The sequence below is a fragment of the Strigops habroptila genome, chromosome 21 (assembly GCF_004027225.2).
Source record: "Strigops habroptila isolate Jane chromosome 21, bStrHab1.2.pri, whole genome shotgun sequence".
Classification (NCBI taxonomy): Eukaryota; Metazoa; Chordata; class Aves; order Psittaciformes; family Psittacidae; genus Strigops; species Strigops habroptila.
The window spans coordinates 4692323-4706487 of record NC_044297.2 but is presented as its reverse complement, the minus strand read 5'-3'; the positions used below and the strand labels follow the sequence as shown (position 1 = coordinate 4706487).

At 46.3% G+C, this 14165-nt stretch overlaps 1 protein-coding gene across 1 annotated transcript; it reads right to left on the bottom strand.

The window, feature by feature from the left end:
• Positions 1–1364: 1364 nt before the first annotated feature.
• On the bottom strand, positions 1365–12934 carry STC1 (stanniocalcin 1). The gene is made up of 4 exons (XM_030510176.1): positions 12555–12934; positions 10148–10290; positions 8858–9069; positions 1365–5321 (listed from the first exon to the last, which is right to left on the bottom strand). The coding sequence occupies exons 1-4, from the start codon at positions 12670–12672 to the stop codon at positions 5051–5053; spliced, it is 744 nt and encodes a 247-aa protein (XP_030366036.1). The 5' UTR covers positions 12673–12934; the 3' UTR covers positions 1365–5050.
• Between the last annotated feature and the right edge of the window lie 1231 nt (positions 12935–14165).

The window sequence follows — 14165 nt, the reverse complement described above, 5'->3', positions numbered from 1 at the left end:
CATTTCTGTGTGACTCTGTGCATTGGGGCAAGGTTCTTTGGGCTGGCAAAATCCTTGCATCCTCCAAGAATGGATGTGGTTTGCTGAGGAGGCAGCCATGCAGGCTGAGATTGATGAAGATTTCATATGAATAGTATATTGTATCAACAGCAATTATTTTATAGCCGTTATTCATTACAGGAGAGCTGTGGATGCCAGCTTTTGGAGCCGTGGCATCTGTACTCTTCCCAAGTATTCTTTATCCAACAGCAGCAAAGTTCACTGCATTTGGTTCTAGCAATGTAATGGTTATCCCTAAATTTTGGTGTCATTTCTCTGTTCCCTTTTCTGCTTTGGCTTCTGGTAAGTGGGGGTGTTATTTAGCAGGCAGGCAGTGATTTACAGTTGGGCGAGTGGAGGCACATGTTCCACAAGGGATTTGGAGATTCCTCCTAGTGGAAAAGCAAATTAAAAAGCCAGAGGGTGACATCCATTCCTAAGCCACTTGGGCTCATCAATTCCCACTGCTGTGAACCACAGCAGCTTAGTTGTTTGCAAAGAATGATAAATCCTGATTTTGGTGACTTACTGGGCCTTAGGATGAACTTCCATTTTGACTAAAATGGGATTTCAATAAAAGCAAAGTTTGAATAGCCTCTGGTAAGGTGATTCCTAAGTTCCTGGCCAAAGCAAGAGGAAGAAGAGATTTATTTTAATTCAACTATATTTCTAATATTTATTCATTGGTTCTCTTGAACAAGTCTTACTCTTATATGATGGAGGAAATAGTATTTAAACTTTGGAGTAGCTTTTGGAGCAACAAGTCTGGATGGGGCTGCCAGTCTCCCTCTGGTGATTGTTAATCTGTTTTTGATGTTCCACTGGAAATTAGAGCTTTCCTGAATGACGTGCAAATGCACATTTCCATGCACAGCAAAGACAGTGGTGTTATGAATGCACTGATTAACAAATGAGTCTAGGGTGAAGATGACACCAGTTACACGGTCAGGCTGCTGTCAGAGACCCATCACAGGAGCTTTATTAGCACTGGGATTTCCAGTTGCCCTTGGATGTTACAGGGTCCAGGTTTTGGTCAGACCAGATGTATTATTCCAGTCACAGTCAGCATAGTGGTTTAGATACTGAAAAGCTACATCAGGAATCCTTTACTCCACACTCACCCCTATTTTGTCCAGCTTGTAAGTGATGAACTCTGCCTTCATGTCACCCACAACCCCAGGATCCAAACCCAAGACATTCAGCATCCAGAAGAGACATAAAAGCCACAATGCTCAGTCAAAGGTAAGTGTAGCAGCTTCTTGTTGGTATTCTCACCATCAGCAATCCCAGTAAGGTTCAATGAAAGAGTCAGACACCAAAACCCCTTAAATTTGACATTTTATTTCATCGCAGAAGAAGATCCAACATAGGCCTCATTATGTTATGCATCTTTAATTATAAAAATAAGCAAAGAAAATAACTTGAATCTTTCTCATTACTATGATATGTTTCAAATAACCTTTATATGAACACACTGAGCTTTAAAAATGTAATTTAAACAATAAATAATGACATATACCAGATATGCTCACTGTTTATTCCAGTACTCAGCAAAAAAAAACACAACCCCAAAAAACCCCAAACTCTCTCCCTCTTCTAAGTATCTTTAAATTATAAATACAATAATGCAAATTTATAATGGCACAAAACATCTAAAGTGCAAACAAATCACAATGAGAATCATGCAAACGTTTCTAGAGAAGCCCCTCCCCACCCCCGAGAGAAATCACTTTGCCATGAATGCAAGGTTAAAAAAATAAAGCATTAGAGACTAAATCAAAGGTGAAATAGCTGGACGTGATATTGAGACTCACCCCCAAGCCCCAGGGGACCTCTTGCACCCAAGTCAAACCATCCACACTCAGGCATCCTTCCCTGCTGATGGGAAGTGCCTCTCGCACCTCCTGTCCCCTCTCCTGATCAGGGAGAGCTTAGCCCAATGTTAGGCAAGGGGACCCCCAGGCCCTCTGACGTGACGGACGTGTGCTTGTGGCTTCCTTGCTAATTCAGCAGAGGAAAGAAAAGTGACTTATTAAAGCAGCTCAAAAATGTGCTCAACGGCAGTGCTGGCGTGGAGAGGCAGAGCTCTGGTGCGCACAGGTCATGGTTACCTGCCATACCAGAGCAAATTGGATCCAGGGGAATTATCTTCCCACTCATCTTCCCACCAAGGAAGGGGACAACAAGTTTAGGCGACAACAAGTTTAAATTCCTAGTGGAAAAAGAACATTAGCTATGACAACCCAAAGAGATAGGGTTTGGGGTAATCTAACCCTAGGGTTTGGAGTAATTGAACCGTCAACCAACTTTATAAACCTTCTTTGGGTTTTCATAGAAAGGGATGCACAAAGCAACAGAGAAGCCACTTGCCCTGAGGAGCATCTCCATGGAAAACCGTGGCTTCTCGATGCCCTTAGTGAGCTCTGCTGGTGTGAGCCCACATTGGCAGTGGGGACCCAAACCAGCAGCTGCTTTGCAATGCCAGTGCACCCATCCAGGTGGTGTTTGGATGCTGCCCCCAGCCAGGTGAAGACCTTTTAGTAACTATTTCCACACACAGCAACATGCACTTGATGCACAAACCCCAGCAAGACGTCCCCATTGAGCAATGCCCATCTCCCAGCAGTGCAGTGTGAGGTGTAATGAGGTGGGAAGTCACACACACACAGTTCTGGGATCAGTTCCTAAGTATAAGTCAGACTTTCAGGGTCAGGATATTCAGGGGGGCTTTGGTTTTCACCTTGCAAAACTTCTTGGTGTTGGACTCTATATATACCTGTCTGATTGCCCAGAGAGGTGGTGGATGCCCCATCCCTGGAAACATTCAAGGCCAGGCTGGATGTGGTTCTGAGCAACCTGATCTGGTTGAAGGTGTCCCTGCTCATTGTAAGGGGGTTGGAACATGATGACCTTTGAAAGTCCCTTCCAACCCCAACTCTTCTCTGAGTCTATGATTTAAGAACAAGCAATATTGCATCTCGCTTGCCCTGGACGGCACGATTCAGAGTATTAAACAAATAAAGTAAAACAACAACCCTCTACCGTCAGCAACATTTTTTGCTGCTTACAATTTTATGACAGCACTTTTGGGCTACATTTAATGAAGACAGCAGTATTAGAAATGCTGCCACTGCATCTGGTTTCAATATATTAGCAGCAAGTTATTGTTTAAAGGCTTTGTGGTTTAAACAAAAAAGAAAGAAAGAAAAAAAAGAGGTTATATTGCTTTAGATTTTGAAAAGAAAAATAGATCCCTCCTTTATTAGCTCTCCACTAGTTGAGCAAGAGTCATCCACTCTGCAGACGGACTCTAACGGGATGGATTTGGAGCGTGGAACTGGCCTTGTTGGTTGCACGCCACAATGTGGCTTTGTTTGGCTGGCTGAAGCCCATCAGGCTACTGTGCAGAGCGGCTGGGGGGGGCCGGCTACCGCATGGGACCTCCTGCTCCGCTCCTCCTCACCGAGGCTGCTCAAGGGGTGGATGGGAGGAAGGCAGATGGAGAGCATCGTGCCTCTCAAAGGCAGGCACGCTGCTTTGCTTCTGAAGCTGAGGAGAATGGAAGGGGTTTCTCCTGCCTTTCCCCACGAATCAACTTTCTAAAGGAAGCCGTAGGATCCCAAGGCAGCTTTTTGTCAGGCCAAAGAGCTCTGCAGCAGCAGCACTCCTGCCTTGGGTCTCACAGCTCCTCTGTGGAGATAGGACTGGAGATATTCAAGGCCAGGCTGGATGTGGTTCTGAGCAACCTGATCTAGTTGAAGATGTCCCGGCTCATTGCAGGGGGGTTGGAACTAGATGAGCTTTGAATGTCCCTTCCAACCCAAACTGTTCTATGAGTCTGTAACTGGCCAGTTGGAACAATTCTTTCATTCTTTCCCCTCTATTTTAACTATGAGAAGAGAGGCTTCTTTCTGGCCCTGTAATTTCTGTCCTCAACATTTTTCTCTCTTCCATTATAAAAAGGCCACAGAGTAGAATGTGAACTCTTGAATATGACAGAGAAGCTGTTTCCAGGAAAAAAAAGAAATAGCTAACTTACAAAACTAAGTTTATGCAATAAAGTTATTCTATTCTGCTCCTTTTAAGCAGACTCTCGTGGAATTTATGTACAGTACATGACAGATTTTAAAACTATTTATACCACAGTTAGAGCAAGACCTTTAATACTCTAGTCTTAAGACAGGGTATGTTTCTGTTAGATTTCTTTTAAAGCTTTAGACAGTTAAATACAGTACATAGATGTTAGCTTTTAAATACAATGCAAGATTATGTAACCTTCTGACTAGCTTCAACCATCAACTGGCACCTCTTTTAATCACTTCCATAGCACAAAATGTTCCTTTCCTGATTTGGTGTGTGTTAGTGGGGTAGTTTTAACTCATTTTGCACTGTGGTGCCAGGTCATAGTAACTAGAATCATCCACAGCTAGTGAGTTTGGTAAATCAATGGGTTAACAGAGCTGTATTGGAAGGATTAGGACTGTACGACACTAAGAGACCAGGAATATGATATTCATATTCGTCCATGGCCAGCACAGATTCATAACACGAATTCCATTGACATCTTTAGGATGTGCAATAGTTATTAGTGCATCTATCGTCTCCTACCAGCTTACTACAAGAGAGAACAAGCTATTCTCCTTGGTGCCAAATCTTCAGACTTCAATGGTGTTAGTCCTACAGTACATTTAGAGTTTGGTGTCTGAAGGCCTGACTACTGTACGGTTATAGTTAAGACTAAGATTGTTTGGGGTGTCTTTTTTGTGGGGAAGAAAAGAGATGGAGACATTTGGATGGTGGGAAAGCTGAGACACTGAACACGGCTCCATGCAAAACGTTTTGTTCGAGAGGAATAGAAAAGAATTAAAGACTAACTCTAAAACCAGGTCCTAGTCGTTATTAAAACTAGCTACAGTACACTTGGTTTGGGTGCGTTACTCCTCTAGAAGAGAGACTTCAGCTTTGGTAGTGCTTAGCATCCCTTAACACCCATCGTCGCCGCGCCGAGGCGTTACGCGCTTTCGGCGGAGCTGCGCTTCGCGTGCGCCGGGACCGGCCCCTCACCTCGGAGGTTCCTGAAGTAGAGTTTTAGCTTCTGCGGCTCCGTGATGCGTCTCCTGGCGAAGTCGGCGCGCGGGTGGCCCTGGGCGCAGTGGTCCGTCTGCAGCAGGTGGAAGAGGCTTGCCATGTTGGGGCCGATCTTCTCCATCAAGCTGTCCTTGATGGTGCTGACAGTCTCTTCATCGCACTCCAATAAGCTCCTCACCAGCTTGTTGTAATACCTGCACGAGAGTTACCAGCTGTTATTCCGAGACAGCTCCCAGCCAGAGGGACATGGAGCTGCTGCAATGGATCCCAAGGAGACCACAAAGATGCTGAGAGAGACGGGATTGCTCAGCCTGGAGAAGAGAAGGCTCTGGAGAGACCTTTAACAGTTTTCTAATACCTAAAGAGAGCCTACAAGAAATCTGGAGAGGGACTTCTTACAAGGGACAGGCCAAGGGGAATGGCTTTAACCTGCCAGAGGGGAGACTGAGATGAGCTCTGAGGCAGAAGCTCTTCCCTGTGAGGGTGCTGAGGCGCTGGCACAGGGTGCCCAGAGAAGCTGTGGCTGCCCCATCCCTGGCAGTGTTCAAGGCCAGGTTGGACACAGGGGCTTGGAGCAACCTGCTCTAGCGGAAGGTGTCCCTGCCCGTGGCAGGGGGTTGGAACGGGATGAGCTTTAAGGTCCCTTCAACCCAAACCATTCTGTGATTGTACAATTCTATGAAGATGAAAGAAACAAAGGTAGGAACAGATCTCAAGCGACAAAACTCTGAGAATCGGGTTTTTCAAGTAATTCGGGGTGTGTTTGACATCATTGATTTTTGACAGTGCACAATGTACATATTCTCACTCCATCTAACAAATGCCCTGGACTTGCAGATGCTCATGCATGTGCTCATGACACACAGAGGGAAGCACAAGTGATTTTGATGTTACCTTGCTGCATAAGGAAAAAGGTGAGAGTGAGGAGCTAAGACAAGTAACTGACTGAAGTGTGTGTTTTACTCTCCGCTAAACAACCCGAGTTTCTAGATCTTTAGGAAAAAAAATAATTGCATCGTTCTGATAGATACTGCCCATCACCAAATGAGGTCACAGACTAAGCAGACCACTGGTCTGAGGCAGAGCAACCCTTCCTACAAACATATCCATCCCTGTGGCACCATTCCCTTTCATCCCTCTCCCTTCCCTCCACGCACAGCCTTTAGCAAGGGACCAGAAGATGGACAAGCAAGTCAGAGCCTGACAGATGCATGTATTCCCTGGGGACAGATCTGTAGGACACACAATCAGTGACTGTGCATTTAAATCACAAGTGAGGACCTTACACTCTGCCCTGTTGCGTGCCCGCCTCCTCTCCAGCCTGCTGCTGCATTTTTGCCCTCCAGCAGCCTGGAGCACACGTTCCTTGCTCCAGGAAGGAGGGAGCCAGGAATTTGTGCTGACCTGTTTCACCAGCACTGCTTGAGCTGAGCAGAGAATAGTGTTCAAAGGAACGATCCTCCACAGGGCAGGGAGAGCAAAGCTGGCAAGTGGGACCTCACTGTACAAGAGAGCATCTTCCTAGGGAGAGAAAGTTGGGAGAAGAAGAGCATTCCTGTATCTGCTGGGCTACTCCTGCCTGGAAGGACATCAGGGAACTTATTTTAAGCCTTTAAGGTCACGGTGACATTTTTCCACGGGAGCGGAGAAGAGAATAACCTGCAGGTGGAGGAGGGGAAGGAAGAGGGAAATGAGAGTTCACATTCAAACTCTTTCCTAACTCTCAGCTCTGGCCTTTAGAGCAGCCAGTGGAGGTCAGGTGAGGTTAAAGTTTCTGCTGCTCTTGAAGTACAAAAGGACCAGGCTTTGGCACGGGGGAGCACAGTGCAAGCACGGCTTGGCAGGGCTAATATCAAGGTCTGAAGCGTGCACAGTGGTTGATGATGAATACATCTGTGCGAGCCACGCATCCAGCTTAAATCAGTCCCAGTCTAACAGGACAGGAGGAGCAGATCCCATCCACCTTCCTTGGCTGCGCTGCCTCCACCTCCTTCATACAGATAAAGCTTGGTGGTTTCCATAGCTGGAGCTGCAATCAAACAGCCTGCTAGTGCTTTAGACTGCAAGCCAAGGCAACAAGGCTTTCCTCTCCTCCTGCTCCTGCCATGAGATTAAATCACAGGAAGATGCTATGACCTTTAACTACTTCCTCTCAGTGTCCCAGGCCAAGTGGCACATTCTTATTCTGTGGCTATGTTGGGACAGGGGCTGGGAAAGCAGGATGCTTTAGGAGACCTCAATGTAAACTATTAGCTGGGAAATCCTGCTGCTTTTGTTACTCAACATGTCATAATATCCTCTGGCTTCAAGAAGGGTTGGCGGCGGTGGGGGAGGAGTTCCCTCTGCCTGGGGAGACAGCAGCTCCTGCTCAGGCTTGGTCCTCTGGAGAGGAACATCCCCAACACGTATAACTCTGCTGCTGCTACCACTGCATCCCCCCTTGCCCAAGTGGCCCCATGTTCCCCTTCACCCTAGTGCCCTATGGCCCCACCAGAGGCTGTTTTAACTCTACAGTCCGTAAGATTAACCTGAACTGCTCTTTCTGATGCCACAGTGCTCCCTGCTCCTCATTCCAGCCCTCGGGTGAATGCTGAAGCAAACCTTTTCCTAATTTGCTTGGGGGAAGAGGGAAAAGACACACAAATGTAATTTTCACCTTCCCACATGTATAATTTTCTGGATACAGTATTTATGATAGAGTTTGCCATAATAAATTGATACTGGTCAGAGATGCAACATCCATATATCACTTGCGTACCTGTCCTAGGATAGGTCTGGAGGCTTACGATGCTTCTAGATCGAGTCAATCAGCCACCCCAGAGGGGCTGTAGCATTCTCCACAGCCAGCCAACATGTTAAATTGCAGCTTGGTCTGTTTGCACTCAAATTCTAGAGCGTATTTACACAAAGTGTTCAAGAAGATCCCTTTTATCCCAATCACAAGACTCAGCACTGATTGTTCCAGGATTTAGAGGAAGAAATCCCTGCCCTTGCAGCATGACTGCGCAGACTGCAGCAGCTCGCTGAAGCCTCTCTCTGTCCCTTGTCCTTGGAGGATGGGGACAGGGCAGTTCAGTGCTCAGATAAAGGTGCCAGAGAGCAGCATGACGTGCCCGTCTCTGCAGACAAGAAGGAACAGGGGTGAAGACAACCCTAAAAGAGACCTTTAAGAACACCAGACTATCCCTAGAAATATGAACTACTGGAGCATGGCAGAATAAGGTTACAGAGGAGCATGTTTGCTGATTCCTTTTAAGCTTTCCTTGTGCTTCATACTGCCATGGTAAGTCAGAGGGCAAGTTCTCATTTTCCAGGTGCCAAATAAACCCAAGGCAGGGGGTGGCTGCAATCTGAAGGAGTGAATGAAGTTGCAATATGTTATAAAGCTCTGAAGCACTCAATGTGCCAGAGATGCTACATTGGTCAAAATGGGTTTGGTATTTGAAAGCTCTGTTTACTATAATTCTGCATTCAGACTGAAAGAACCAACATTTAAACAAACTCCAGGCTTTGAAGTAATGTATTTCTAGTCCATTTTATGATTCTCCCCTGGAGATGTTTATCAATGTATTTACCAAAGGGAGAATCAGAAGAACGCTGCTGAAACTGAACAAGGACTTGAAAAAGCAACAGCTATAGTAGGACTTTCAGAAGTTAGTAAATTTGGTTCCTCTCATTTCTTTCACATTATTGCATTTGATGTATTTCAGCTGAGGGAAGCTCCACGTACCGGTTTGAGAACTGATTTGGAAGCTGGACGACCTCTGTGATGGCTTCAGGGTTCCGTTTTGCAATGCCACACATGTCCAGTTTGCTGTAGCACTCCTCTTGCACCTCGGAGATCATTCTTTGGAACGTGGAGCACCTCCGGATGGCCAGGAACACCTTGGACGTAACCCCGTTCGCGATGCATTTCAAGCTTTCTTTCACAAAAGCTTTTCCCTGGAAGCAGAAGAAAAACCTTAAACTGCAACAGATATCATAGCAAGGGATGTATGGAGAGATACTCCACTGTGGTTGGATGCTATTAGTTACCCCTGCTGCAACTATAGACCTGCTTGGAGGCCTCTTACCAGGCATGGCAGAGAACTGGACCCTAAACACCCAAGGAAGTTGTGGCTGCCCCGTCCCTGGCAGTGTTCAAGGCCAGGTTGGACACAGGGGCTTGGAGCAACCTGCTCTAGTGGAAGGTGTCCCTGCCTGTGGCAGGGGGTTGGAACTGGATGAACCTTCAGGTCCCTCCCAACCCAAAACATTCTATGATACTATGATAATTATTGCATAGTTATCATCCATAGCAGTTTCAGTTGCGATGCACAAGTCCAGAGAGGACAGCAAGCTCCGGTTCCCAAAAGATTTAGGCAATGGAAGTCTTTGCATTAAGAGACCTAAGAGTCCCAGCACCAGGGATGGGCCAATCCTGCCCTCTGGGATGGGGCTGGACCACTCACCACATACCAGCAATTGAATGCATCTGGTTCACTGAAGCCTCAGGATGCTTTAAGAGCTTTTAAGTTTTGTCCTTGGGAGCGAGAGCACACGTTGGGAAGAAAGCAGAAAGGAAGAGGGCCCTTGGCAGAGCCACAGTCCCTCTGATATTATCCTATTTATTCCACCGCGAGCTACTGCAGCCCTGGAGAGCCTGATCTGGCCGTGCGTTCCCAGGCCCAAAGACTTCCAATTCAAACCCCAGCCCTGTGCCAGGTCACACAGTCAGAAGCTTTACTTTGTTAGAAGAACGTTTATATTTCCTCCTGAAGAGGAAACTTAGCTCTCCGCCCCACAGAATGCTCCCTGCCAAGTCCTCACACATAGCATACAGTATGTGGAAAATGTACGGTAGAAAATAGCCCTGAAGGATGCATTTGTAGCCAAAAATCAAACTGGTGGCTCAAAGGAGGAGCTGAACAGCAGGAAGGGCTGCAATAAAGGAAGGGTTAAGCCTGGACAGACCCCATCTCCATGAGGACACACAGATTAAGGCATAACGGTGCGGTATTATGTCCTCTTTATACTGTACCTGAGTGTCAAATTTAGCAGCACTGTACAGGAAGGACTTGCAGATGTCATACATGCCATCCGTGTCACACGTGGAGTTCTCCAGGCAGGCGAAGGCCCCGCAGCCCACCTGAAGGGCACTGTTCAGGCAGCGAACCACCTCGGCTGCGGAGAGAGGAACAGGCACAACATGACATATGCACCCTATGCCATAAACTCCTTCTCCAGTGCGAAGGCAGGTCACGCTCAATGCAGTCAAGCACCAGCCTGATTCCTTTGAAAGACTGGAGGGAGAGGTGAAGAAAAGAGCCCAAAGGCATTGCTAAAGGGAGTTATTAACTGAAGTCACGCAAGAGATCACCACGAAATCAAGGCACGGAAACTGCAACTACCAACATCTTCCATCAGTTACGTACAGATTAAAAGAGAGGCAACATCTGAGTCTCAACGGAGACTCATGGGTCCATCCCAACCTCATTCTGACCGCATGCATCCATTCAGACTCTCTCTAAAGAAGGCAGAAGTGATGAGGATGGGCCCATGAAGAGCTCTGGGTGGTGAGGTCTTTTCCACAGTCTTAAACCAAAGGGAGGTTGGAGCAGGTTGGCAGAACCGGGCTCACAAATCTCATTTGGAAATGAGACTGAAGTGATGGCAACTGCCAATAAACTGGCATGAAACGTGCACTTCTGGTGAAGAAGTGCCAGGGTTGCTGGCCCTGGAGGTATCTCTGCTCTTCTAAAAAGCATAAAGAAGCTAAAATTAAGATCTTAGTTTGCGTGTAAATCATCAGTACAGAGGACTTGAATGAGCAGCTAAACGCCAGCTTGGTACCCAGCAGTTTGCAAGCACAGCCTAGAAGGGTCATATTGCTGAAGATGCACAGAGAGAAGGGGCATTTGGGCAGGAAAAGTTAAAGGTAATGAAGCTGACCATGTATAATTTACACCATTGAGGCAGTGGTTAGTCTGAACAGGAGGGTATCCATGTCACCCTGTCTTTTTTAGTGCAGATATTATGCATTTTAACAATGAATCAGCAGTATTGCCACATGATTGCCCTGAAATTAGGAGGGATTAACCTTTTTTGGGAAGCTGAACATCTGTCCCCTTATGTGCCTGTGCAAGGCATATTCATGACTTTTGCAGCTCATGTTACGAGACATTCTTTAGGAAGAAATGCAAAGCCAGTGTCTCCCATCACGATCCGAGGTGTGGGAAAAGTGAGGATTTGCATTTAGTGGAAGAGAACACACCTGATTGAGAGCTAAGTTGTAGCCTAAAGACACATCCAGATAACCAGGAGCTTCACAGAAAGGAAGAGAAAATACAAAGCATTTTAAGAAATCACCCCATTAACCCCTCCTCATTCTCCACTCTTGCTTACGTGCCTGAAGGGAGAAATATTTAGTCAGCTCATCCTCTTCCCCAGTTCACAACCTCACCATCGCCCAAGCCATTCCCATAATTATGTTTCCACAGGTTCAAATTAGAACTTTGCTTGCAGCAGACTTAGTCTGCATTAAGCTTTTATTGTTTTAGGCACGGTGCAATAGTGAGACCCTATGTTTCTATAGCAACCAAATACAAAAGGAAATTGAGCAAACACCCTAGGATAATGCTGCAGAGCCTTGCGGAGCTAAAATAAGCTCCAAATTAAGAGACCTAATATCTTTTCGGTATACTAGAAGACAGATTTTTAATCCCCATTGTTCAAGACAATGTGTCCAACTTATCTTAAGCATCTCTAGTGCACAAAGTGGAGCCATCCAGAGCTGACTTGCCAGCAATTTTTCCCTCCATTGTAAAAGCAAGTTTGTTAAATATCACCATCAGATTTGTTTTATGGTACCATCTAACTGATAGCAATCAGGCTTTGGAAAGAAACGCTAGCAAGGGACAGTTTCTAGGTTACTGCATTCTTCAAAGTCGCATTTCTCTCTCCCCCTCTTTGAATAGGCAGATGTTTGGCAGAACAATGGTTCCGTCAAATTGCCACGGATTTTTATCAACTTCCTAAAAAGCAAGGAATTTAACACCAAAGTACGGCTGCAATTGGAGAAGAGAGAAAGAGACATGCAAGCAGGGGAAGAAAAAGTACATGGAACTCATTTAGGAGCTGGGGGAGGAGGAGAGAGAATGGATTGCATCCTGCAAGCAGCTCACACACCGGTTCCCTGCCCCAGCTCCTGAAAGGAGAAGATTCCTTCTCCAGCTATGCACCAATATCCTCCTGATTCAGCCCCTTAAATTAATATTTCTTCCTACCAGCCATTAAGTTTATAAGCAAAAAAGAAAAAAAAAAAAAGAAAAAGAAAAAGAAAAAAAGGAAATAAAAAAAAAGGAAAGAAAAAAAATCAGCAGTAGAGAGATCTGAAACAGTTTAACACGTCAGGGTTCAGGCTCAAAGCCCTCCTTGCTGGGTGTTACCTGAGTTCTGGGCTGCAACCCTGGGTTTCCTGGGGCTCACAGAGTCATTCTGTTCAGCTTCATAGGATGCGGATGCACTGATCACCAGCAGCAGGAGAAAGCCAGACTTTAGGAGCATTCTCTGACAAGTTTCCGCTAAGTGTGGTTTTTTTGGGGGTGGGATTTTTGGCCTTTTTTTTTTTTTTTTTTTTTTTTTTTTTTTTATATGGGTGTATGTGTGTATCTCTCTCTCTTCTTCCACTTCGGCTTGAGCAAAGATGTGGATCTGGATACGCGCTCCCAGGCAGAGACAGAAAGGAGTCTGCTGAGGCTCAGGGACGTGCTGCAGCCCGGCTCTGTCTGGCCCCTCTGGCTCCTGCTCGCTGGGGGACCAGGAGCGGTGCCGAGGGCTTTTATAGCCGCCCTTATCGGTCCCCCCGCGGGCTGCGGAGCCAATGGGGAGGCGCTGGGCAGAGCCAATGGCAGAGTGGACTCATTCAAGCCCCAGAAAACTGCAACTTCACAGGAAGAATATTTTCCAGCCAATTAAAAGTACCTGCCAAACAACAATAACCCAAAAGTTAATCTTCGGAGAGGCGGTGGGAAAGGGAGGAGGGGGGGGAACAGGACGACTTCCTATGGATAATTGAGCTCAAGGAAATGACAGCGCAGCCCGAAATCTTCCCCCACCCCAAAGAAAAAATCACCTGCCCTTTAAGAAGAGAGATTTTCCCATCCGACTGCAGCTATTTCAGTGACTGGGAAGGGGGATTCGCATGGGGGCTGGCACCGAGCCTCCACGCAGTGGGGCACCTCCAGCCCTGCTCCTGGCCCCCCAGAAAGGCAAAGAGGACGTACCTGTGTGCGTGCAGATGGGAGGCATCGCCTCTTGCCTGCCAAAGCATGTGTGCACAGCCCTGAACCCACGTACAAACACACTACACCTCACGTAGGCACATGCAAATACCCTCTCGGTGCCCTAAAACCTTATTCCTCACACACCACACTCCTTATCTTCCCCTTACCTTAATAAAACCATGCTTCCATACCCTGGGCTTCAGTGTAGTCTTGCTTCTTTTTATTCCCACTGAAGATCAAGAACCAATTTTTTAGGTGTTTGGCGATTTTCCTCCCTCCACCCTCCCAAATTCAGTCCTGTTTTTCAGATTTCATAACGGGAGGAGGCACTCTAATGCTTGATTTAATCTTCGTTTTAATAGGCACATAATGAGGATTAACACACTAGAGAACTGACTATCTTGTATACCAGAGACAATTTAAGGCTCTGAGTATTTAAGGGATGAAAGTATAAGCAATAGTATTAAGCCTTAGAGCTGAAAGGAAATTGGGAAGGTGCACAGAGAAAGGAGATTTATAGATAAAAAGTTATAAGTTCCTGCAGCTTAGAATAAGTCGAAAGAGTTCAATATTGTGTATTAGTGATCAGAGACGAGAGAGCTTCTTTGGGATCTTGATCTCACTCAGCTATCCCCATGATCTTCTCTGTTGAAGGAGAAATACTCTTGTCCCTGTGGTGCCAGGCAAGGAAACGCAGCTTGAACAGATTCCTACATCCATCCATGTGCACCAGGTCCATTTGGATGAACCATTTCTACAAATTTTATGGAAGCG